Genomic DNA, 26,478 nt, shown 5'->3' with positions numbered 1-26,478 from the left:
AAAAAAAAAAAAAAAAAAAAAAAAAATGCCTGTCTATCTAATTTGAAAATGTTTTACATGATTCATCTGACATCTGAAGAATTATCAACAAACCACATAATCAGCCATTTATTTTTAAAATTATGATGATTTTTCCTTAGCCATATACTATATATCTGTTCATGAATTTCTGTCACTTACTTATCTGCAAGAAGTGAGAGAAAACTTCAGGAAATATTTCAGTAGAGATATCCCAGTCTTTCTCCAGCTCTTACAATGATATTATCTGAACATCCTGAACATGAAGTCTCATTGCTCAGAAACAAAATTAAAACTTAGAAATTATTTGATTAATTCAGTATAACAAAGTCTGGGCAAAGGAAGGAAGACTGATAAAAGCAAAACAAAACTCTTGTTTCTGAGGGAACATAAGAATCCTGAGGATTCTAATACCAGTGAGAGAGACTTTTTCTCTGGAATAGGTCACATGTAGGTGAGAAAGAAGCCTTATCAAAATATTGAAGGACAATGTAAATATATATAATGTAATTATTAAAAGGTCATCTGGAGTTCAATTTAGATGATTGGTTTTCTGATAAAGTTATATGAGCTGATGTCCATTTAATGACATCTGGCCATTAAGACCATTCAAATATCCAACTTCTCTCTCTATATATCTCCAGTTTTGCCTTTCACTACACAGTTCAATCTTCATCAATTACTCCTACATGACTTTTACCCCTTTAATTTTTATTTTATTATATATAAATATATGCTTTCTTTTCATATCTCTGTTTACTTTGTTCCTGGAGACTGTCTCTGGTCATGTGCATTTAATCCATCATTCAAAAATAAGATGTAAGCACCACCTTCCATGTAAAGGCTTTCCCAAGAATAATTTTTACTCAGTTGGTTGTTTTGGTGAACTTAGTTTTGATCTCTTTTTTACAATAGCTTTCAAATTTTATCTTCCTTCAGATATTATTTGGGATTAACTTCTTTTTCTGTCCACTGCAATGTGTGCCACTGCAGGTGGAGACAGTTTGTTACACTTTAACACAATCTATAGCACCTAACATTGTCTTGTATACAGTGGGTAAACAGTGTTTATTAAATGAAGCTGGATAAACAAGTCAAGATCATAGAGTACTAGAGTTGAAAAAAGTGTTAGAGGAGAATTTCATAAAAGTAATTGCTAAATAAAATGAAATGAGAAAAGTGAAGACAAAATATTATTAGAATAATAATGAGTCACTATTTTCTAGGTTCCTGCCTTGGGCACCTGTAAGTCCCATTCTCTTGCTTATATCAATATTCTCCATGGGGTTTCTGGGGTTAATGTCAGTTTTCATATTCCTAGAAAGTGACAAGAAACTGTATCAAGGGGATGGAGCAGGATGGGAAAATGGTATGATACTGTGTTAAATTGAAAGAGGAATATGCTTTTAAACAGCTAAAATATAAGCACATCTTTAAAAATCTATTATTTTAATTTCAATCCATCAAGAAGATAATATACCATGATCAAGTGGGCTGCATCCCAGGGATGCAAGATTGGTTCAACATATACAAAATAATAAATGTATTTCATCACTTAAATAGAATCAAGAACAAGAACCATATGATCCTCTCAAAGTAGAAAATTCCTATGATAAAATAAAGCAGCTATTCATATTAAAAACACTGAATAAACTAGGGACAAAAGGAAATAACCTCAATGTTATGAAGGCTATACACAACAAGCCCAAAGCAAACATCATATTGAACAGAGAAACACTGAAACATTTTCTTCCAAAATCAGAAAAGACAAGGCTATTCACTCTTACCACTTTTACTTAATATATGCCTTGAAACTCTAGCCAGAGAAATTACTGAAGAGAAGGAAATTAAAGGGATGCAAATGGGAAAAAAAGTCAAACTATTTGTTTGCAGATGACATGATCCTGTAGCTAGAAGATCCCAAAAATTCCACCAGAAACTCCTAAAGCTAATAAGTGAATTCAGCAACTTTACCAGAGTACAATATCAACACTCTTAAATCAATAGCTTTTCTATACTCCCAAAGTGTTTTAGCTGAGAAAGAAATCAGGAAATATGTCCCTTTCACAACAAACACATGTACACCAAAACAAACAAACAAACCCCACACACTGGGAATTAATCTAACCAAGGAGGTGAAAGATGTCTACAATGAACACTATAAAACACTTAAGAAAGAAATTGAAGATGATGTCAGAAAATGGAAAGGCCTTCCATATTCTTGGATAGGTGGAATGAATATTGTCACACTGTTTATACTACCAAAAGCAATATACAGATTCAATGCAACCTCCATCAAAATCCCAATTGCATTCTTCCAATTGCATTCTTCCATTCTTCTAAATTGCATCCCAGAACTAGAAAAAAAAAAAGTCCTTAAATTCATTTGGAAGAAAAACACCAGATAGCCAAAGTAATTCTAAGCAAGAAAAATGATGCACAAAGCATCATAATACCCAATCTCAAATTATACTAGAGAGCTATAATAGCCAAAATAGTATGGTATTTGCATCAAAATAAATAGGGACACCAATAGAGTAGAATAGAAGACAAAGAGACAAACTAACATTCTTATAGCCATCTGATACTTGACAAAGGTGCCAAACATGTATGTTGTAGAAAAGATAGCCTTTTTAACAAATGGTGCTGGGAAAACTGTTTATCAAAACATAGAAGAATAAAATTAGATCCCTATGTCTTACCCTGCACAAGTCAAATCAAAGTGGATCAAAGAATTAACAATTAGACCAGAAAACTTGCAACAGCTGTATTGAAACATAGGGTCAACTCTCCATCATATAGGTACAGGCATCAGCTTCCTCAACAAAACGTTTTATGTTTACAAAATAAAACCAATAATTAATAAGTGGGACGGCATCAAATACAAACAACAACAAAAAAAAACCTTTTACACCACAAAGGAAATGGTTAAGAACATGAAGAGAGAGCCTACAGAATGTGAGAAAAATCTTTGCCAGCTGCTCCTCTGACAGGGGATTATTATCCAGAACATATAAAGAACTCAAAAAAACTCAGTGCCAAAAAAAACAAACAAATAACCCAATAAATATATAGGCAAAACACTAAACAAATTGTCAAAAGAACAAATGCAAGTGGCCAACAAATATATGAAAAAATGTTCAACACCTGTAGCAATCAGGGATATGAAAATCAAAACTATGCTGAGATTTCATGTCACTCCAGTCAGAATGGCAATTATCAATCACACAAATAATACTAAATGTGAGGATGTTGGGGGAAAGATACATTTTTGATAGGACTGCAAATTAATGAGACCATTCTGGAAAGCAGTGTGGAAATTCCTCAAAAAACTGAGAATGGAACCACCATATGATCCAGTTATCCCACTCCTTGGTATTTATCCAAAATAACTAAAATCAGCATCCTATAGGGATACAGGGAATTCAGTATTTATAACAGCTCATTTCACAATAGCCAAATTATAGAATAAACCCAGATACACATCAGTAAATGAATGGATCAAGAAAATGTGACATATATACACAATGAAAGTTTACTGAGCAATAAAGACGAATGGAATAATGGCATTTGCCAGTAAATGGATAGAAATGGAGAACAACATACTAAGTGAAATAAGCCAGACTCAGAAAATCAAGGATTGAATGTTTTATCTCATACATTGAAGCTAGAGCAAGATAAGTGAAAGAAGGCTGTGTGGAGAGGAGATTAGATATCTTAAAACTACAGGACAGTTAATTGGAGTAAAAGAGAGGAAGAGGGAGGGAAAAAGGGAAAAGAGAAGAAAAACAATGCATTTAACAAAATGATGTTATGTATATATAAATGTGCCAAAGGGAATTTTACCTTTATGTGTAGAAAATGTCAATCAAAAATAAATAATAAAAGAATGAAAAGAAGATGAGTAGAAGAAGGAGAATAGGGAGAGGGAGGAGGGGAGAGAAAGAGGGAGGAATGGGGAGTGAAATAAAATGTCTTGCATAAGGTTTTGTCAAAATGAACCCAAATATTATGTATAATTATAATGTGTAATAGAAAAGCATAAGCAAAACATTTTAAAAATCTAAAATAAGTAACACTAGTGAGTCAATAATAACTGTTTTCAATTATTTGTTTATTGCTTTTTAAGTGCCAGTTCATAGAATCATAATAGTTACCCATAAATATGGGATTGCTAATCTCATTTTATGCGAAAAGGGTTAAGTACTTTATCTAAATTTATGCATCCAGTGAAAAATCTAGGTAGATTAACTCAAAAACTTATGCTCCTCTTAAGTTCTATACTGGACTACCTCCAAGCCAAAAATATAGTTTTAAAGAAGAGATAATAGACTCTTTCTGTTATTATTCACCTAATTCCAGTTTTATCTTCTGCTTATGATCTCATTAATAGTTCTAAGCCATAAAGCTTTTATCATTCAGCATTTTAAAACTTGATCTGGAAAAGTGCATTGTCTTGGGACCAGTTACTTTTCAGAAAAATATGTCACTCCCAAAACCAGTATTGATGTATAAATATAAGCCAAAAAGCAAAGCTACCTAATTTCAGCATTACAAGTATTGCATAGTAATAGGCTGCTTCCTAGGGCCAAAATTATACTCTTATAAGAATATATAGGAATGAAAAAAAAATGTAGTGAAGCAAATTTAAAACATGCTGTGAAGATTTTTCTTCCTGTACATTCTCCTAGTTTTAAATCTTTACCCAGATTTGTATAAGTGAGGAACCCATATCATTTCAAGATACTGGTTCAATTACTTAAACAGTAACCAGCATAACAAAAGCATAAAATAATAGTCTCAGCTAAAACTCCTATCTTGTAAGTGAACCAGTTGGTTAGGGTAATTCTAGCCTATAAATTTGTTCATCAATGGAGGTTCTACCTACCTGCCATTCCTTAATGTGTTATTCCAAATCTGCATGATTCACTTGCTGCCCAGATGTATAGTATACAATGATTGCTTCTGCTGTACCCAATAAAAACTTTCATTTGGACACCAGCATGTCCAACATGAGGCCACAAAAGTGGGGGCAGCAGCAATTAGAGGAAGGCAAGCAGTGTGCCTGACAAGTTACACCTGTCACTTCTGCTCATATCCTATCTACTGCATTTTATTAAATGGCCCCATTGTGGCAAGAGACATTGAGAAGTATAATCTCTGCATGGCCCTCAACTTATACTTGAGGCCTGCTATTGCTAGAAGGAAGAAAAAAATGCATATTGAAGTCCTGGTACAGAATGTGCCTCTGACAATTCAAATATCATTTCATACTTTTCCCCCCACATGTTGAACACTTGCCTCCTTCCACAGATGGTCCAAAGTTCCAACTAACTAGTTAGAGTCCAGGATCTCTGGGTCACCTGCAATTTTCTCCATCATTTAGTATGACTTTTTTTTAAAATTTGACTACATTATAATTCAGCAGAATACTATTTTGTCAACCCTATTAAGTCCAGTTGCTTGCCCATGGGTATGATACACAATTGTTGCTTTTGCTACTTATAATAGTAAAACTCCCACTTGGAAAAAGAGCAAGAAAAACAGAGCCATCCCTGATCCATTATTTTCCCTACCCATTCAATCAAGAAAGAAACCCAAAGCCCTCCTAACTTGCATAAAGCAAGTTTCTCAGCTCCTCTGATTGTTTCTGAGTGCTCTGTGGGAATCACTCACCTGTCTAAAATACTGTTGGACACATGTGAATAGGTTGTGCTTGGGGCTAGACAGCTTTCTTACCTTACTGTTTTCTGGTGCAACTTTGGAGCCCAAGAGTTGCTTTAGGGCTCAAATAATTACAGTGCTTCTGCAGACCAGGCTTGTAGTTTGTTTAGTAATTCAAACATCAACAACAATGCTGCATTGGTTTCTAGTTATTTTCTTTCAGTGAATTTCTTATGTAAGCAATCCTACTGCTAAATTTAGTCAGAAATGACTTTTCAATCTGACATCTTTTATTTATTTACTAGGTTCCAAATTCAGTCCATTCCCTTCTCCTTCATCTTAGGGCTGGTTTATTTGAAAAACATTGGCTAAGTACAGAAAATTTGATATTATCATTAGTAGTAGACAGTACTGATTTTAAAAGTGTCTATCTTTACTTGTGGCAAAAGCTTCCCATAGAGTTTTGTCCTCCTCCATCATTGTGAAATCTCCTTTTGGAAGTGACTGACTAGCCAGGGACTTCATTTCTTAAACCTCCCTTGTGTCTGTATAGGACCATGCGGCTAATTCTTTCCAACAGAATATGGAGAAAGTGAGATTATCATGACTTGCCTGTATCTTCTCCACAGTTACCATCCTTTAGGAGCTTGGGTGACCTCGGAAGACAGTGGTCAAAGGCAAAAGCTCTTCTAGCTTTAGACCTCTGTGTAACTACCTGGAGCAGAATCTGTGTCTCCCATGACTAGTAATATCTTGGTCTGTTATATGAATGAAAATTCCTATGCTAAGACACTATGCTAAGAACAGTACTATGCTGAGAATACTTACTGTGCTAATTACTATGCTAACAATATTTGAGATTTATACTTTAAGGCATGTTACATCACCAATACTAATAATATATAATCATCTTTCTGTTTTCAGTATTTCCATGATCACTCAAAATATGAATAGGTCAGCTATTTGCTTTTCTAGTTTCTGTGGTGTGTTGGTATGGGGTACTAGTTCATACTTATGAGACTCATCCATACTGCTCATCCATACTGAACCTGGATGTGGAAGCCATGGTACAAATTAGGGACTGTATAGAATCTATTCTCAAATGGGAGTTATTAGATAGTAATACTCAGATTTCTGGAAATTTGTAAGCTATACAATACACATTTGGTGAATTAATTTTTGCTTTATAAAGAGTCCTAGTTGATTATCTTGGCTAGCAATCCAGAGCGTGACTAATATAGGAGATGACTGAGACAAGACTAAAATAATGGTCTACCAATTAGTTCTGGGCAAAAGGATCAGGAGTGATTTTAAAAGGCATTTTCAAGTATATTAAACATGCTACTTTTTATTTTCATGAGATTGCAGATGTGAAGATTGTTCAAGTTAGAAACTACATTTGAACTTAATAATTGGAAATGCAATTATCTGTTTTGTGAAGTGGTATTTCTACCAAGAGCATCAATCCTCAATGCACCATCATTTGTTTAATTTTTTCCCAGCCACTACAATGAAAACTGGACAGTTTCCTATTTTCTTTAGATTATATTAAGTATAAAATGACTCTAAGATTTTCATACCTTCTCAAGAATATACCTCTGTCATGTTTCAGTATTCTGAGTCAATGTATAGGTAAACATCTGCTTAAGTCAGATCAATAGCTGCTACAGTGCATGCTTGATAGCATGTGAAATAGTATACCAGTAGAACTGGTAAGAGACACTTCCACAATTTATTTTTGTTCAGAGGAAAAGTGTTCTCATAAGTGAACATCATTGCCTTTAATGATGGTGGTCAGTAATGAGATACCACATTGTAGGCTATTTCTGTTCCTCTGTTCTGCATTCCAAAAAAACTTTCTGGAACACTAACAGGACATCTAAAATGGGCAATACACATTTTGCAGGGATTTGAGAAACTGATTTCATGACACGTACTGTCACTATGTCTGATTATGAAACCGATTATTTCAGGGAATTATGGTATATGGTTATTATTTCTTTTACTATTTGATATTCTATAAAGTTAAGCTTATATAAAAAATGTGCTCCTTAAATTCCACAAGGAGATTTTACATGTCAATCACAGAAGAAATTATATTGTTTAATTTTACCATGATTTATAAATATCTTAATTTAGTCTAATCTCAGGATATGACTTAACACAAGATCTCAGAAAGCTTATGTAATATTATTAATATTTTTAAATGTAGCCACCTAAGATTATAACATTTTAATGTTTTTTTGTCTTTAAAGAAAGATAACTTTTATGAAGTGTAGTACTTCCCTATCAGTTCATTTAATTTAGCAATTATAGTAGTGAAACAAATCCTAGATGAATGTGCTCTATAAAGAATTCAGAAATGTAATTTTAAAAGAACTTTCAAATTCCCATTTCATTAAATCATTGATCAAATTTATTGCTAACTGCTCTCAAAAATTTACGATCACTGCTATTGACAGTGGACTACTCTCACTTCTCTCATCTCTTCTGTACATAAGTACTAAGTCTTGATCCAATCAGGGTTGTGGAGGGGAGTGAAAAATAGTAATTTGAGCCAGAGAAAGTTTATATTTTAATAAAGAATTAACTATAACAGGGATTAGAGTAGTGATGGAAATGGATGGGATTACAGAGAATTGTAAAGGCTAAATGATTGCCAGATACAATACCTTATAACTTAACATACAATTACTATCCCTAAGCCTGAGTTAGAGTGCCCAAGAAAGAGCCCCAATTTCCTTACTGATGGCCTGAGTTTCAGACCTTCTACAAAAGGACATGATCATGGTCCACACTGGTAGGACTTGCTGAAAATTCACTTTCTGTCCAAGGTGTCTTATTGGAAGCTTTTCACTGCAAAAAAAAAAATGGTTAGGGACTACTGATGGCCTTCAGGTGCCTGGTGAAGCTCCCCAAGGTGTAGGAATATGGGGGAACTGCAGCACATCAGGAGATGAGCTCTAGAAAACAGGTTTGCACAGCCAGAGACAGCAGAAAAGCAGTGCATGCTACACCTGCCTGTGAGCTTATGAGCCAAAAACATCAAGAAAAGACCCTTGCCTCATTCAGAGTTTGCATCATCTATGTACAAAGCTTGAAGATATGCCAGCTGGTAAAAGATAAGTGTACAAAGAACCCAGATCCATTTTTCGTAGAACAAGCCCAAAGGGTAACATTTAGAGTTAAGAGGCAATGAATGTATACAAGGCATAATATGCTACTGAAATTAGGTTACACTTTCTTTAAATTTTTAGTTAGTACTAAGATATTAACTTTGGGAGTCAATATTATAGATGAATAGTTGAAAGTGAACTGAGGTATCTACCAACATGCCTGTTGCTCAATTATAGAGCTGCAAAAGTAAAAGATATTTTGTATCACTGGCACTTAGATTCTGCAAATGCAAATTGAAAGAATAAATTTACAATATCAGTTACATTGAATATGTCAGTAATTGGTTCTTGGGGGAGTGCTATATTTAAGCTTACTGTTTCATGTAAATGTGATTAGTCATTTAAAATGAATAAATCATTTTATATTATAGCCACTAATAGGAAAAAAAAATTCATAGTCAAGGAGGGATTTAGTTGTATATATTTTAGACATGTCCTAATTGGCCAAATTATATTCATTGGCTAATAAACCTGACTCTCAGTAAAGTTCTCCTTAATTTACATAGTTACACAGTAAAGAAAAGGGTAAAATAGATTGTGGCACATCAATCATATGACTTGAATTTTCCCAAGGGTCCCATGTGTAAATATCTTCAAAGAGAGAGACTTGTTTCATCATGATAGTATCATCCAATACATTAGCATTTATTTTTCTCTAGTAGGTCTAAGGTGTGTGTGCAAGTTATACCTTATAAAACATTTTAATTAAAGTAAGTGTAGATGAATTAGAATAAGTATAAACTAATTGCATTTAAAAATCAATAAAATTATGCTTAAGTTCTGATTACTGCCAAATGATAGATACTGTGGAACTAAAAAATATACTGATTCCAAACTAGAATTATTGTACATCTTTGAAATATTTTTTTTTTAATTATGGAATTATTTTAATTATGGTCTAACCTTTGAATTAGGATTTCAAAATAGTTTGGCTCATTATCAACTATATGATTATGAAAATTAAAAGGTTATTTTAATTTTTAAAATATTTTATGATAACTGTTTAATAAAATCTTATGTAGACCAAAATGGGATCATATTGAATAAAAATAAAAGGATAAAACAATTGAATCCATAATATTCATTAGTGGCACATAAATTTGCTGTCAAGGTAAATTTTCTGTTTAAAGAGGTGAGGGAAAATATAAAACCTTTGGATCCTTGATAAGACATATAAGTTAGCACCCTTGATAAGACATAAAGTTTAGCACAAAACCCTTATATCAGGGTTATTTTTGAAATGATGTGAGAAAAGAAAATGGCTTATATTGACTAGTGTGTTGTTTTCTACAATAAAAGAGAAAATACTGAGGGCATAAAAATGATACCTCCTATTCAAACATTGATATAGATCAATGGAAATTATGTCTGTAGTGTTTTCTATGGAGTTTCGTAAGGAGTTTTCTTGGGGGGGGGGGTTACGCTATTTTTGTAGAGCTTATCTTATATATTGTTGTAATTTTTCCTTTTTTTTTTTTAAAGCTTCCCCATGGGTTGATAATAGTAGAACTCCAAATAAGATTGATCTTTACGATGTACGCCGAAGACCATGGTAAGGATTTTTTGCTGACCTTAAATGTGAGAAAGACAAAACAGGTTTTGTTAAAAATGTTGGGGAGGTGTTTTCATTATTAGGATGAATATTATCTAATTATGTAAAGTGTTCTTAAAAGTAAATATAATCAAAGGTAAGTACAAGTGATGAGTTTATGGAGAAATAAGGCAGATATTGCTGAAATGAAATATCATCTTCATTTCAAATGGACTATCTTCAGATTTATATGCAATCTCAGCTTCAAATCTCTTTTGGCTGGTGGGGATTTCTGTTGAAGGGTTCCCAGTTTGCTTGGGATAGATCTCCAACAGAGATGGCATGGAGTAGGAGATAGTTTGCCTCTGGCAATGAACTAATGAGAACTGGCCCTACAGTAAAAGCTGCCCCTAATTATATTCCTATAACTTAGATTTTATTTTTTTTCCAAAAGGAAGTTTTATTTGTCCCTCGATACAAAAGCAACTAATTCTCCTAATATAAGATGAAAAAAAAATATTGATAATCTATAGTTGGACTCATTGGAAAACAACTATCAATTTTGGGTTTTTAATTTTATTTCAATATTTGAAAAAAAGAGTTAATATATAACAGTATCTTTTTAATGCATTCATATTATATATAGCATAGTGCTTTGTAGCTCACCCTTTTAATACCATTACCTTTGAATACACATTCATGATAAGAGATATCATTTTTAAAATTATATATGGTAACTTATTTAAGAAATAAACTATTATTGGATATTTAATTTATTCCTAACATTTGGCTCATGTTTCTAACAGATTCTAAGCAGCATAATGGTTGATTCAATGGACATGTATTTAAGACTTTTAAGTTCCCTGTTAAATGTCCCAGTACCAATTTGCATGAACAGACATGTATCATAGTGACCAATGTTAATCCGTGTGTTATTCTTGATAATATTTCTCTGGTGTATCTCTTTGGAGCCATATGTTGTTGAGTGGAAGCAAAGATTACTATAACACATGATTTGGGTTCAGAAATCTTCATTGTTTTGTGGGAAACATGGAAAGCTAGATTGTAACCATAAGAAGCAGTCAGTATCCTCTTGTTGTCGTCCCATGGAGAAGCCTGCCAGGACCAGTGGTGTTAAGATGCTAGGCATTAAGACTGATGTTCTGCATGCATCACCTTATGTCAGATGATAATGCATCAATTAAAAATAAATAAATAAATACAAACAAAAACCAAACGAAGCCAAAAATAAATAAATAAATAAATAAAAAGGCACTAGGCATGAACTAGATTGGGCTTCCATGGCAACACACACCTACAACTGCCATTTTACCTTCTTATAGGGAAGCAAGCATGGATGCAGATTATAAACTGACTGCTTCATCAACCCAGACATGAATAGGTGGCAACTGTGCTGCAAGTTTTGTGAAAAGTAATGGGAAAGTAACATGCAGGCTTATGAGAAGCTAGATTTCCAGTCATGGGCAGAGAGACCACAGAAATGACTAGAAAGTCAAGTTCCTATTGTAGCCTGGCAGCAGGAGCTTTCAAGGTTTTTGAAATCTCTCTACAATCAATGAACCATCTGTGCAAAACTCTCCTAGAGTCTCTTTAAAATGCAGATTCTGATTCTCTAAGGCTGTGTTTAAATTGGGAATCAACATTTTAAGCCAATTCTTGGAATGATTTTTGAATACTGTAAAGTTTTTGTGAGCCTACTTGAAATTCTTGGTGCTAACATTACCTACTGTGTGATTTCTTAGTTACCTTATTGACCTGTTTAAAAATATATATTTTTTTAAAGTTTCTAGACCACCGATCTTTTTTGGTTTTACTTTTTATATTTAAAAATAGGATAATCTGTTGTTCATTGGAGTGGTTTAAAACATGTGGTCAACAATTGCAGCTCAAAATGGCTGCTTTTTCCTGTAGAAAATGTCCTTCTGGGAGGTGATTTCATTCACTGTTAGTATTAAAAATCTGTCTCTTGTTCTTTTGTTATAAATATCTGGAAAATATGCTTTAATTATCATGCCTTTGGCATCTCTAATGTCAGGTTAACTGTAACCTTTTCAAGCTGCCATTGTAGATTGTGAAAAAAGGCCATTGTCTACTGAGATTGTATGGAATTAGGTCTTTGCTTGGAAAATGCCAATATCAGAGATTTGTTAAAATCAAGACAATTAATATCTACGCTTGTTACGTTGCAGAGAGGAACAAAAATTATGTGCTATTTGTTTCAGGTATATCCAAGGAGCTGCATCTCCTAAGGACATGCTTATTCTGGTTGATGTGTGAGTATTTAATTATCACATATTTTTATGCTGAGCATTTGAGAGAATTTGTAGGTAATAGGAATATGTTGGAACCATATGACAGTTTGAAGAAAAAAAAAGAAAGAAGCCACAATAAAAAAATCAGCAAAGATTAATTTATTGAAAATGAGAAGACTTTCATGTTTATTTGCAGAAAGTGGGAAATTATGGCATGGCTCTAAAGTCTGCATTTTTTTTTTAAATTACTTATTTGTTTCTAATTATTGATTTATATTTTGAGCAATATTTAAGTACAGAATTGCTGAAACTAAGCAGTTCTTCCTACCAAAAAAAAAAAAAAGATTCATTTAACACTTGAGTCATTAATGACTCAATTAAATTTTAGGGGGCCTGGGAAGGTGAGAGAGTGCTTGCATGAAAGTCATGAAGCCCTGAGTCCTGAGTTCCATTCCAGTACCACCAAAAAAAAAAAAAAAAGAAGAAGAAAAGTGAGTTAAGTTTTAGAAATCTGGTCATAAAATAGATGAATAGATGAATGCTAACTATTTTATTAGATATTAGTACTGTGACTTTTTCAAGGGACATGATGATATATAAGAAAATTTCCAGGAGTTTATATACTGTTCATTTTATTTATTTGTTACATTATTTCAAGCTAAGATACTGATGAGTGTCCATGATGTTGAAGTAAGAGTCGCTTAAAGTTGATCCCTGAAAATAAGGGAGGTCACAGAGGATCATGGAAAATATAGAGACAGAGACAAGAAAAATGAAGATTAAGTTGTAGAGGATATCTACTTTAGAGTGCCAAACAAGGCATTCTCTCCACAAATCTATACAGTGGTTTTGTGGCTTTATAATTATTGGCTCAATAAAGTCAAACAGTGGGCTTCCAGGACAGTGACTATGTCTATAACCTCTGTAGCCCTCTCTGCTAAATTGGCTCTCAGGGCTAGTATTTGATACATATGCCTTGAATGAGCAAATATGCCTTGAGTATCCATGTATTTTATAAATTGTCTCTTGCAGATAATTTTGGCAGTTTCATTTAGACATATGTATTGATATTGGTAGAAGATGAAATGTAAGGTTTCTCATTTTCATTCTATCAAAAAATCTCTTCTACAGATTTTTTAGAGACATTTCTTATTTGAATATTATATAAATGATCGAGGTTTAATGCATAAGTTGTCTTTCCTTATGATGCTGTTGATGAAATAACTGATGAGTAACTCATGCAGACTCACTTGTCTGTCCCCAGGAGTGGAAGTGTCAGTGGATTGACTCTTAAACTAATCCGAACGTCTGTCTCCGAAATGTTGGAAACTCTCTCAGATGATGATTTTGTGAATGTAGCTTCAGTAAGTATAAGATGACCACACTTTCCTGAATTATATCTGCATTTTCTATTTCCCTTTGACTTTGGATATGTCATATTTTTATCTTAGACAGGCTGAGGTATGTGATACTGTTCAAAGATTATCTTACTGCACTATCCTACCATTTTTACTGATTCTTTTATACTTCCATATGAGGATTCTTTCTGAGTTTCTAAGGGTTTATCTCTGATATGATAACTGAAATAATGAATATGAATGAAAAGCATTCCTCATATTCTTCACTCAGCAGTGCTTGGATAGGTAATGAGTATCCCCTCACTCTTCAATGCCTTTGGGACTCCTGGGAAGTAATATCTTGGCAGTATGATTAGGGGGTGATTTTCCATTCATTATAATGCTCATTTTCATCCTGGACAAATAACCATAATGCATTATAGTTTTCAAATACGTTTTTTTTCTTTATAACTCAAGAACAAATAGACAAATAAATGTGCCCAGAACCATTTTAGACCTTCATCACTAGAAATTATTGAACTCTGAAGCAAATGAAATTAAAAAAACAGGATGTTATTACACCTTATTTTAATTCATTGAATTTAAGCAAAATATTTCTCAGCCATTTTCTTTTGGATAGTTCATGTTGTAGTCTTAGAGATGGATGTAGGAGGAGGAATCTCTGGTGAGGCTATTTTTTTTTTTTTTTTTTTGGTACATATGAGAATGGATCTGCCTCTGAAATCATTTGGGAGGAACAGGATAAAGAAGCAATTTATTTTCTCTCCTTCCTGGAAGGGTGCCACTGGGGGTGGTGGGAGGCAGGAGACCTGGTATAATACCTTGTCAACTGAAACTCCACATAACTAAATGAAGGCTACACTAAGAGGAAGAGAATTTAATCCCTAAAATGCTTTTAATGGGATACTCCTGGCTAAGGGCAGCAAGAGTTAGTAGAGCCCAATATTTATGGTGCACAATTCCCTGAAATGTCCACAGGTGCCATAATTTTCTGGGGAATAAATTGGAGATATGTTGCCATTTAAATAATTTCACAAGGAACCCTGGGAAATTCTCTTCGAGAATTCATGTAGGCAGAGAGATGTACATCTAACACAGGAAGTAAAAGGCTGGGGAGATAGCCAACATCCATATCCAGAACTCTCATGCCTGCTTCATGAGATTCTTTGGTTTTCATGTGGCCTTGATGTTACTTAGTAAAGCTTGGTGCTGCATAAGACCTCTGATTCATCTCAGTCTGATTTTACAGATTACTTATTTCAACAAAATGCAAACAAGTAAAATGTAATACTTGATCTCTAAATAAGGTGATCAGAAAAGTTATTTAGCTCTATTTGCATATAAACATTAATTTTGAAGGCATTGCCTTGAATGTTAAGAAAAGATTATCTTTGCCATAACAAAAGACAAAGGCTTAAACATATTATATAGAGCAGCTTCAATATTTACTGAAATTTATGTAACGCTAATAGATATGAAATATGACTACTGTTTCCAGACCTGAGCCTCAGTCATGGACTCAAGTGTTACTAGTTTATTTGGGAGAAAGTCACAGAAAGAACTACTAATTAAGAGAGTTGGGAGCTAGGCCAGTGAAGGGAGAAAACCAATTAAAGAATGTAGATTTAATTTTAGGAAACTTAATTCCCCTTAGAAATTCTGGAAAACCAAGAGTTTGTTCACTTTAGTGTTATCCTATCAAAATCCCAAGGAGCTGTGGTGTTAGGCAGCAGCCTTCCATATGACGGGGAGGACAGATTCTGGCCACAAGAGGCCATGCTGAAACCAAAGACTGCCTATGCTAGAAGCTGGGAGATGGCCAGTGTCCACTTTGTCCAGTCAATGGTTCTTAAAGGTGGAGACTGGTTACAATTTTAAAAAAACAGACAAGCACAGTATACCAGGGTGGCATACTCTGACCAAGGTCATAATTTACTTCATCTTTTCTCCAATCATTTTCCTGTACCCTTATTCAATTCTTTTTACTTGTAGCTTCCTTGGTGGCATGGCTCACATGTTTTGTCCCCCCACCCCACCCCAGAGACCTATGAATTCATGATTTCTGTGCCCAAACAGTAGTTTCTGCAATTTTCCATTTTTAGTTATTACCATTCAAATAGAAATTGAACTCATTCCCTGAGTTTCATTCATGGTCCTTCCTGCACATAGTATATAGTAACAACTCCCATGATAATCACCATTTTTTGTTTGGTTGTTTGGGGTGTTTGTTTCATGTTGGTACAATGCCATGAGAAGCCTACAACATCCATATGGTAACTGTAGATTTTCATATGGTGAAATCATTACTGACCCTGGCAAAAACCCATGCCCCACGCCCATACATACAATTGAAAAGGAGAACACATATTTCAGCAAAGTTGGAGGGACAGAAAGAATTAATTTCTCAAAGGATCTCTTCGAGTTATAGTGACAAGGGATAGTCCTATTCCCTGCCATGGTTTTCATACATATGCATTTGATTTTTGGGAGGCAAAACCATGGAAAAGGGGAAATATAGTTTATACCCTTTGCCAGTTTTCATGATGTGTAAATACACAATGGCCAATTTCAAGCTACCACTGTGAGGTCAACTGGCCTTAAAAATTTCTGAAAATTTAGCCATCATTTTCATCGGATGTTCCAAGCTGGTATAGCATATAACATCATGGTTCATAGAACCACAATTAAAAATTACGTCACTTCTAGAAAGACAGCATCACAAATTGAATTGTCATCTCCAAGCTGGAACCTGTTTTACCAGGCTAGCAATTTCTAGTGACATACATATGTTAGGCTTTGGATTGTTTTGTCATCTATTATTAAACTTCCTTTACCATAAAATGGTTTGATTCATTTTAGAAGATGTTATAAAAGACACCATGATTATAAATCAAGTAGTATATGAATCCAAGGAATAGTGATATTAGAGGAGCCACTATGAAAATGCAAGAATCCCATTGTAGGAATATGTGCCAACAAGAAAAATTAAATTTTCCCCTACTCTTGGGAAGTAACAAGTGATGTAATAATCTTTCCCTGAATTTGCTGATTGTATTATTTGAGAAGAGTCATATTCAGAACATGGAATTTGACTATTCCCATTGGGTTGGTCACTTTACCAGTGGCAGTAGCTATAACAAAATAGGTGAAAATGAGTCCATGCCTATCCTCTCTTACTATTAATATTTTTTCTCCATTCTGGGGCCAATTTTTCAAGTACCCCAGTTACCACATACAGAGCTGGTTGACCTCTAGTGTACATATCATCTTATCTACACAATTATTCAGTACCTCCTCTATGATGAATGCCCTCTAGAAAATATTGATGGAACACAATGAGATTCACACTTTATGCTTTTTCCTGTAAGTAAGGGGACTAATTAGGTCTGCCTATCTTAGAGAGGATAGGGGAATCCAGAAATTCAGTGTTTTCCAGTATATCTATTGAATTAGTCTTAGGGTTCCATTCTTTGCTTAATTGTACCCTAAATATTTTTTCAGTGTCCCCCAAACTGCTTATATCATCAGTGCTTTGTGTGTGTGTGTGTGTGTGTGTGTTACTGGGGATTGAACCCAGAGCTTTGTGCATGCAAGGCAAGCACTCTACCAACTGAGATATATCCCCAGCCCCATAACCCTGACTTTTGCATAGAAATCTGCCAAGCCTATGAATATAGCCTCTTTTATAATTCCAATTCTAAAAAGCCAATGCTGAGCCTAATTTCTAGCTCATGTTTACCTTCCCACAGCTGAAATGAGAATCTCTTTATTAGCTGATATTGAAGTATTATGGGTTTCTTACTTTGCTCTTCATTCATAGTTCACTGAACTCAGGCTGTCATTTTCTTTAGGGAAATTTAACAACCAGCTCTTAGTTTTATGAATACTATGGTCCCCATATCTCTCAGAAGCTATGTGCATCCCCTTCAATCTATATTCAGTTCAGAACACCATAGATGGAAATCTTAGTGATTGTAATGCATCTGAGGTGTTATCCTGGCTCCAGTTATGACTGGTACATCCAGTTACTAAGGAAGTTTTTGTTGGCATATGGCTTGTGCAAGGTTTAATTCTAGAATCCCACCTGAAGATCTGTTTACCAATACCACTGCTTGTGTCAACTTTGATTCGGTTTTCCTGGAAATAGGCACTGAGTCAAGTATTCAATTTCAAATGCTTTCTTGGAAAGTGACTCCAGGAAAGAGAGAGAAATGTGGTTATTAAAACAAAGGAAAGAATGAAGAAAGGATGCATTATCAAATAGGTTATCTTCCTGAGTAAGTGGAGTTTCCTCCCCTGGACAATTCTGGGAACTCCACTTACTTACATTACAAGAATGAAAGTTGTCCTTTCTAAGAGAAAATGTGCTGGAGTATACAAAAATAATGACGGCTCCCAAGGTAGAGAGTTCCCTGGCATTTTATAGCCCACCATATGCAATGGCAGAGGATTGCCTGAAGGCTTAAGCAGTTAAAAGTTAGCATTGTGTGAATGGAATTATGAATGGGACATCAATGGTATATGTCATAGAAAACGAGTGATGCTATTAATAAATATGTCTTAAACGAATTTCTGATTAAGTGATCTTTGAATGAGTTTTATACTTTCAACATTTGGCCAAGAGTTAATAGTTCTTTTTTAGTTAAAGTAATTGGATGGGATTTGATATTGGGATTATTAATGCTTGACAAATTTTAAAGACCATTGATTTTCTTAAAAGTATTATGGTCCTGACAGTTCTTTGTAGGTTTTAACTTGGGTATCCTCACTTGGTGTGGCTTGAAAATGTAAGCAGAAAGCAACTGGGCAAATAAAGAACAGGGGATGCTTTTGATCAGGAAATAATGCATCTTGATAACTCACTGTAAGAATTGTGAAAGTATTTCAAGAAGACATTCAAAAATAGGAAAGAAGAGTGATATTGAAATGTACACAATTGTGGAAATGGTAAGAAGAATATTACAGGAAACCTCTAGGAATTTGAGGTCAGTGATTTCTCCTTTGACTCCCAGAGAAATTTATTACTGGTCTTAGTTCCTACCTCCTCCTCAGGCTTGCTTAGTTTTGGTTATTTTCTTAAAAGTTGTACACGGCTCTTATTTACCATAAGGAAACATATTTTTTTGTTTGATTGTTTTTAAAATTTTTTTTGTTTGATTGACTTTTTGGTCAACTATACTCTGAAATTTTTATTTTTCATGTACTTTGTTTAATTTTATTATTTTGCAATAATCATTAGTACATTTTCAAGATTGGAAACTCAACTAAATTATTTTAAATGATCATATTTTTCCAGACATGGATTTGCCATTCAGAAAATCAGTACAAATAAAATCCATAATAGATGTGCATTCATTGTTTATCTTATTTGTGAATTAATCTTCAGTTTAATCTTAGATGATGGATAATTATAAGAATATGATTCTGCTCATGTGGCAGAAATTATTCCATTTTCTTCCTGGTCTTTCAGAAAAACCTTATGAGGTAAAGGAAAATAATAAATTTTATGGATAAAGGAACAGATTTCTAGTAACTTTTCCAAGGAAGAAGACAGAATTAGAGTATAGCCATTTCCATGTATGAGTATGGATTTAACAAACTTCTGAAACTGACTCTTCAAGAAAAATATAAAATGTATTTTCTGATTTTATAGTTACAGCCAATAATTATACACTAAAATAAATTGTAAACTAAGATCCAAATAGCTGGCTTAGAAAAGCAAAGAGAAATATACTTTTAAAAATATAAACTTAAACTTATTCCATTTTGAAGAAAGATGATATTTGTGTTTACTTAGAGGAATTCTTCATGGAAATTTGCTGTAAGTTGGCTTGAAAAAGCTTATATGAATTGGATTATTCTTATACTTGCAGATAAACACATAAATACTGTATCTAAATTATATATTTTTCCTAGGTTGTATATCTTTATTTTATATATTTATTTACTTTACCCTTCATCTTTTGCTCCTATCAAACTTAGTATATTTTCATTTACAATTATACAATATCTAGTGTCAGCCACATTAATTTCATAATTTATAAAAAACTCCTTACTTTATTGGCTTTACTTTGGATACAAATTATCTGAGATGAATGCATTTAAAGACAATTGATTTTTGTGTAGTATTTTGCGAACAGAAAAGAAAATTTATGTTTTTGGTTTCAACAGATAAGCCCTTCTCATTTCATACAAACTTAATACTTTAATAACATGGCAATTCTTCAAGGAAAAAAACTTTAAAATATATTTATATGTCATGTAGTATTTGTGTGTGCGTACATATATTTGTCTATGTATTTTTTTTTCCCTGATTTTCTTTCTTAAATTGTTTGAAAGACTAGGAAAGAAAAGCAATAGTGTAAATTTAGCCTGTCTAACTTCAGAGATGAATGGTAACAAGGCACTGGGTATACTGAAGCATTCATGTGCTGTCTACCAAAAACATGTCAGTCATCTTTCCCAGGGTTGCCTGGAACCACCAAATGGAAAAATCAAGCAGCCTCTCATTGTAATCTTTGTGTGTCTAAGATTTTCTTTTGTTAAGTAATTTTTATGCCTAAATCACATATAAGATGTCAGAACTAATGCTGCATCACTTTCGAGTGTTTCTGCTATCTCCAGGGCTGTTGTTTGTTGCAGAAAAGAAGCCTGCTGTTAGGCAAAGCCTAAATGCAAGTGTACTGGAGCTGTTTTCCCACTAATCCAGTTATATGCTTTGTTGGGAGAAGGAGTAGATGCTAGGAGCTGCGATCTGATCACAGTGTGTTCTGATTTACAGGCAAAAATTTAGATGTTGTTAGAGGAAGTTGAGTTTGTCTATGAAAGTGAGGTGTCTGACATTTTTCAGGTAAAATCCTGCAAGCCAGTGGAGAAAGAAAGGGAAATGTAAGCTGATTGTAGACAAGATGTTAAAGGGTAACTACCAGAGATCTTCTGTTTTCAGTCCAAACCTAGGCTTTCTCACTTAAGAACTGGATAGCAACCTTTTGACTGTGTTAAAGGACTCCATATCAGTTTTCTTCTTGGAAGCTTTTCTCATTCATGTTCATTATAAAATGCTGTCTTTGGTTTCTTACCAGAATATAATAAGCAAAATATAATTTCTTATAATATCTTCGCAATTGTTATAAAAGACAACTTTTAAAAAAGGAAGTTCTACCTTTTTCCCCATATTATAGTCACTAAATTATCCTACAAGTAACAGTCTATAAAGGCAGATGTAAAATGAGGAGTGACAGAAGTGGCCACTTTAGAGACTGTGATGGGAAGGTGAGCCCCAGTCCAATTGGAGTCTTTCCCTCACAGATAACGTCTAAAAGACGGAGTTTCCTTGACAACAGCACTCTGTGTAAAACATATCTATGCTAATGTTCTCAAATACACACAAATAACTTTGGTAAAGATTGTAGAATCTTCAGATTCATTTTGCATAGTATTGGATCAGGGAAGCACAGTACTTGTTGGTTTATGTTGGATAAACAGCAACATGATGAAATGATCCCACACCACTTCATACCTGGATCGACTCTACTGTTAAGGCTCACTGCTGGTTCCAGGACTCACTCCTCTCAGACATTCCTGACTATCAGACCTATGAGTAGCATTGCACAGGGATAATGCACAATCTCTGAAAACACTTGTTAGGTATCCTCCTGTAAGGCACCTAAATATAATAAATCTCAACTTTCCTTTTTCATAAAATGAACAGAATCATGTTGCCAAAAATGTCATTGAGCATTAAATCAGTGACATCACATGTAAAGGGCTTATCCATTATAATCATTGTTATGATTATTAATAATCATAATTATTATTTTTTGTTATCATCTTCCTATTTTTTTTTTGGTACCCGGGATCTAACTCAGGGACACTCGTCCACTGAACCACATGCCCAGCACTATTTTGTATTTTATTTAGAGACAAGATCTCACTGAGTTACTTAGTGCTTGGCTGTTGCTGAGGCTGGCTTTGAACTCTCGATCCTCTTCTCTCAGCTGCTTCTCTCATACCTCCAGAGCTGCTGGTATTACAGGCATGGGCCACCATGCCCAGCTTCTACACTTTTCTACCAACTATTGTGAGATGATTCTTTATGAATCTGTCATATTTCTTCAAGTCTAAGCATGAAAAGCAATTTCCTCTGATTTTTGTGCTTTCCATGACCATAAAGTTAGAGATTCCTCATCCCAAGAGAGATTTAAATGGCAGAATAATTAAAATACTGTCTCTGGAGGTGAGTCAGGTAGGCTGCTGGGAGTTTTAACGTGAGATTGGGACTTGATTTTGAGATTTCTTGTCTAAAATACAACTCTTTGCCTTAATAGGTGACTCCTGGTTATCTGCCTGTCACTCTCTGTTACAGGTGTATGGTAATCCTGTGCAAAGAGGTTACACAGGCTACTGCTATTGCTGAGAATGTAAAACTATCCTTTGTCTCTGACCCAGAGAACTCATTTTTGCTTATCTGCTTGGTTGTTTTTGTTGTTGCTGTTTTGTTTTGTTTTTGCCTGTTATCTATGAAACGGTAGGAAGCTTATTTGTGAGCTTGAAAGTAGAGTAAAATTTCAGGCACTTCAAGTTCCTGGCTTAACTTTTTAATACCAACCAATAGTAAAGTGGGTGTCTGTTGAAATATGACATTGCATTGTGTAAACAAATTCAGGCATGACTTTTAAATATTCCATTTCCTATGTGCTTTAAATGTTCAGTTTTTCTTCTAAAGCATGCCTACTGTTTTCCAGAAAAGGACATATTTTTTTTTTCTTTGACGATTAGAAACTTTGTTACTCAGTATATGGAACGTTGTAGACTATTGTACAATGTGAATTTAAAAGTGATTTCTACCCCCCGAAAAACACCTTATAAAATAGGCTGTCTTTTTGCCGGATCTCAAATAAAGTAAAACGCTGCATGTCAGTAGAATTTCGTAACAAATGGTATCTAGGAGAGTAATTTCATTTCATGTCATATAAAATAGCCATCCATCTGGATTTCAGGAAAACATTATGTTGATCCATAGCTCATTTATGTCAATGAACAGAAGATTGTACTTTATACCCTTGCTTCTTAAATTGGGGCCTGTGGCCAAGAAGCATGAGCCTGGTCTGGCAGCTCCATCAGGCAATGGTTAAACATGCAGAACCTTAAGCTCCATCCAAAACCCCAGAGCCAGAAGCTGTATTTAGCAAGTCCCCAAGTAAATCCAACAAAACGGTTTGATCACATTACTGTTAATTGTATTTACAACAGGCAGGTTTCATGTCATTATGAAAAAAGAAATTGGGAAATTGGTGTACATTAAGGAGATATGTTTAGCAAATTTAATAGGCATTTGGGGCTTGTTATAACCTGTGCTTATCACCGACTTGCGTTGTAAGATCTTGACAATTTATAGAATTGTTCATATTTTTTTTTTTTTTTAACTTTCTTTTGGGTTATTAGAAAAACAGGAAGAAAATATGGAATTAAAGTTATTAAACAAAACAAGAATATTTCCTTTTATATACTTTTCTTTTAAGGTAAATGTGGGTGCTTTAAAAATTGTCTTCATTTAAAAGACATATGAATAAATTATACCCCATGAAGAAAAAACTGAAACAAAGACAAATTTAGGGATTATAATGATGCAAAGTAATGAAGGTTATTTAGTTTCTAAAAGAGATGCCAGAGTATAACTTAATTGCTTTGCAAATATGAGGAAGGTTTATAAGAAGGTGTTGACAAGCATAATATAATTTTTTTCCATTAATTACTTGGTGCACTAGGTTTTTGGTACTTGTAAATGAGTAATATATGCAGTTTTGGAAATGGCGAAGCAATAGTTAAGATGAGACAAGGGAATGTTTTTATTCTGAACTGACTGAACTGAGCCTTGTTTTTTTTTTTAATATCTTTATTTATTTATTTTTATGTGGTGCTGAGGATCGAACATGTGCCTCTCACATGTGAGGCAGGTGCTCTACCACTGAGCTACAGCTGCATCCCTGAGCCTTGTTTTTAAAAATATAAAATTTATTGACATTTGTTAAGATGAACTAGGATTAGAATCTGTGTATTTCAGTACTTGCTAGTTAAGATTTTCTAAAGTATGTTTAACTCATTTTTGAGTATAATTAAAGAGAATGATTTGGGCTAAACTGCACTATAGACATAGTAAAATTGTTCAGTTACTTAACTTATTATATTTGATCTTAAATATTTAACAGACAAAATATTCAAAAAAATTAAAATATAAATGAACGCTACAGGTAATTATTAGTAGAATGCATATACTTTAATCTTAAGACTTTAATAAACTAACTCCCATTTTCAAATTTTCAGCAAATTCCTTAGAGACTTAAAAAGAATTTTTGAGAATTTTAAGGTATATGCTGTAGCTTGAAAAACATACACTAAGACATAAAACCATTTAAAAAAATGTTTAAAATGCAAGAGAACTGCATCCTAAAGGGATAGTTTGCTTAAGTTCTTTTACAAATTTCATATAGAATTATTTCATCACCTGGTTTTGTTGATCCCAGGTGCCATTTCATGTTTAAAATAACTCACGGGTGACGTTAATAACCTTGCTTAAAAAGCATATCCATTAATGCACCTGTTCAATGCATGTCTTACAGATATGTACAGCTTAGAAATCACTCCTATTTATTGTGACATAAATCTTGATGCTTCCAACTTTTCCTAGTTGCCTCCTTATGCCCCCATTTTACTCAGGTCTTGACTCAGATGCCGCCTTATCTCAGATCTTCCTTAATGACTACATCTCAGAGAGATGTCCAGTGTCATTATTCTGTCACGTCAGTGATGCTCCATTTTACCTTGCTTCCCTTTTTATTGTGTTTGTCCCTTCACCTGATATTCTCTAATTGTTTGCAGTTTGTTTATTTCTTTGTATTCCTTCTTCTGCAAGAATGTATGCTTCTTCCTGTGAAGGGACACTGTTTTGTGCTGCTGTTAGCATATGTAGAATATTTCAAGGTGTATAGTGGCCATGATGAATCCACACTACCACTCTTTCAGTCCTAACAGTGCTGTCAGGATTTCATAACAAATTCCCGTCACTGATAAGATAAGTTTGGTTTCTTATATGATCAGAGTTGTCCTCACTCATTATCACTATCGTGGTGTCTTTTCTATGTAAACACATCGTATGTGTATATCATTCCATGTTGTTCAAGAAGATGGAGCTAAGACTACACTGTCAGTGCTGTTTTTTCAGCTAAGGAAAAATTTACAAGTAATCAGCTCCAGGTATCATGAAAAAATTGAACATATTGATCAGGTCTGTACTAGAATGTTGTTAAAGAGGTGTAGATCAAGCAGTGTATGATCATTTGCTTATTTCATTAAGACTTTATCTTCAGGAGCTGGCATTTAAATTTCCAGAGGGCTATGAAAAATATTTGTTATAGAATGGTGTAAAGATTATTATATCTTGAGAATGATGGAACAGGAAGAAAGCTACCCTTATTTCCAGCTGGACAATTGCTGTGGAATCAGCATCACACTGTGCTGGATTAAAAGATGGTTGAGGAAATAAAAATGTCAAGGAGAGATCAGTTAGGAAGCTACATATAAATTACTTTTGATGTAGAAGAATAACATATGCTCAACTGTTTAAAATTCTTTAAAATGCAATTAATTAAAGAAAAAATTTCTGTGTCAAAGTATAAATAGAATTTATTTAAAATGATACTTGGAATTTATTTACAAATGCACTCACCATTTCAACAAAGGTGAATGAACTGAATACTGAGTATTTCATGGTTCAAGTTAATTTAAAATTTATTTAAAAATAAAAATTAAAAGTTCTAATGTATGATCACTTATATTTATAGGCAAACAAATTTTGTCTTATAATGTAGTACAAGGACATATTTTTCTTAATAATTATATAGTGTATATAATTGTAGCAATTATAATTAAACAGAATTCTGTTTTGTCTATTGGTACTCTTGACAGTCACAGAATTCTTAATTTTTTCTGATTGTTATCAGATGTAAGCACTTGAGTGGCTTTCCTAGTGATTTAGCAAGTAAACTCCTTTATACTAGAAAAGGGGAAACCAAAGCTCATAGGAGGTAATGGAGTCAATTATGTCTTTGATGCATGTTAGAGGCAAAGCCTGCACTGGTCCTGGTTTTCCTAAATTATGGAATGCAAAACTGTTTACCAATATGTTTCTGCTTTTATACAGTGGGCCAAAGAGACTGCAGACCAGCAGCCACCATTGGGAATAGATACCATTTGATACAGGACAGCAGTGACCAGTGCAGGAGTGTTGTTAGGTGAAAATATTCTTGGTGTTACTAATGGGAGTGTGACTATCTTTTGGTTTTCCCTGGATAGAGATCAGTAATAAACTTAAAATCACATTAGCATCATGATGAAAAATCATGAATTGCCTACTAGTACTTTTAATAATGTGTCCAGGACCCATGTTGAAAATAGAAAAA

At 33.9% G+C, this 26,478-nt stretch overlaps 1 protein-coding gene across 9 annotated transcripts in view; it reads left to right on the top strand.

Annotated features, from left to right (window-relative positions):
• Window positions 1-26,478, top strand: part of Cacna2d1 (calcium voltage-gated channel auxiliary subunit alpha2delta 1) — a 444,702-nt gene that overhangs the window by 321,369 nt on the left and 96,855 nt on the right. For all 9 annotated transcript variants that reach the window (XM_048786232.1, XM_048786240.1, XM_048786238.1 and 6 more), the window contains exons 8-10: window positions 10,341-10,410; window positions 12,633-12,683; window positions 13,927-14,026. In XM_048786232.1, coding sequence (XP_048642189.1) covers window positions 10,341-10,410; window positions 12,633-12,683; window positions 13,927-14,026 — 221 coding nt within the window. The remainder of the gene's footprint in view (window positions 1-10,340; window positions 10,411-12,632; window positions 12,684-13,926; window positions 14,027-26,478) is intronic.

Source organism: Marmota marmota, unplaced genomic scaffold, assembly GCF_001458135.2.
Source record: "Marmota marmota marmota unplaced genomic scaffold, marMar, whole genome shotgun sequence".
NCBI lineage: Eukaryota > Metazoa > Chordata > Mammalia > Rodentia > Sciuridae > Marmota > Marmota marmota.
This window is presented reverse-complemented; position numbering and strand designations above follow the sequence as displayed.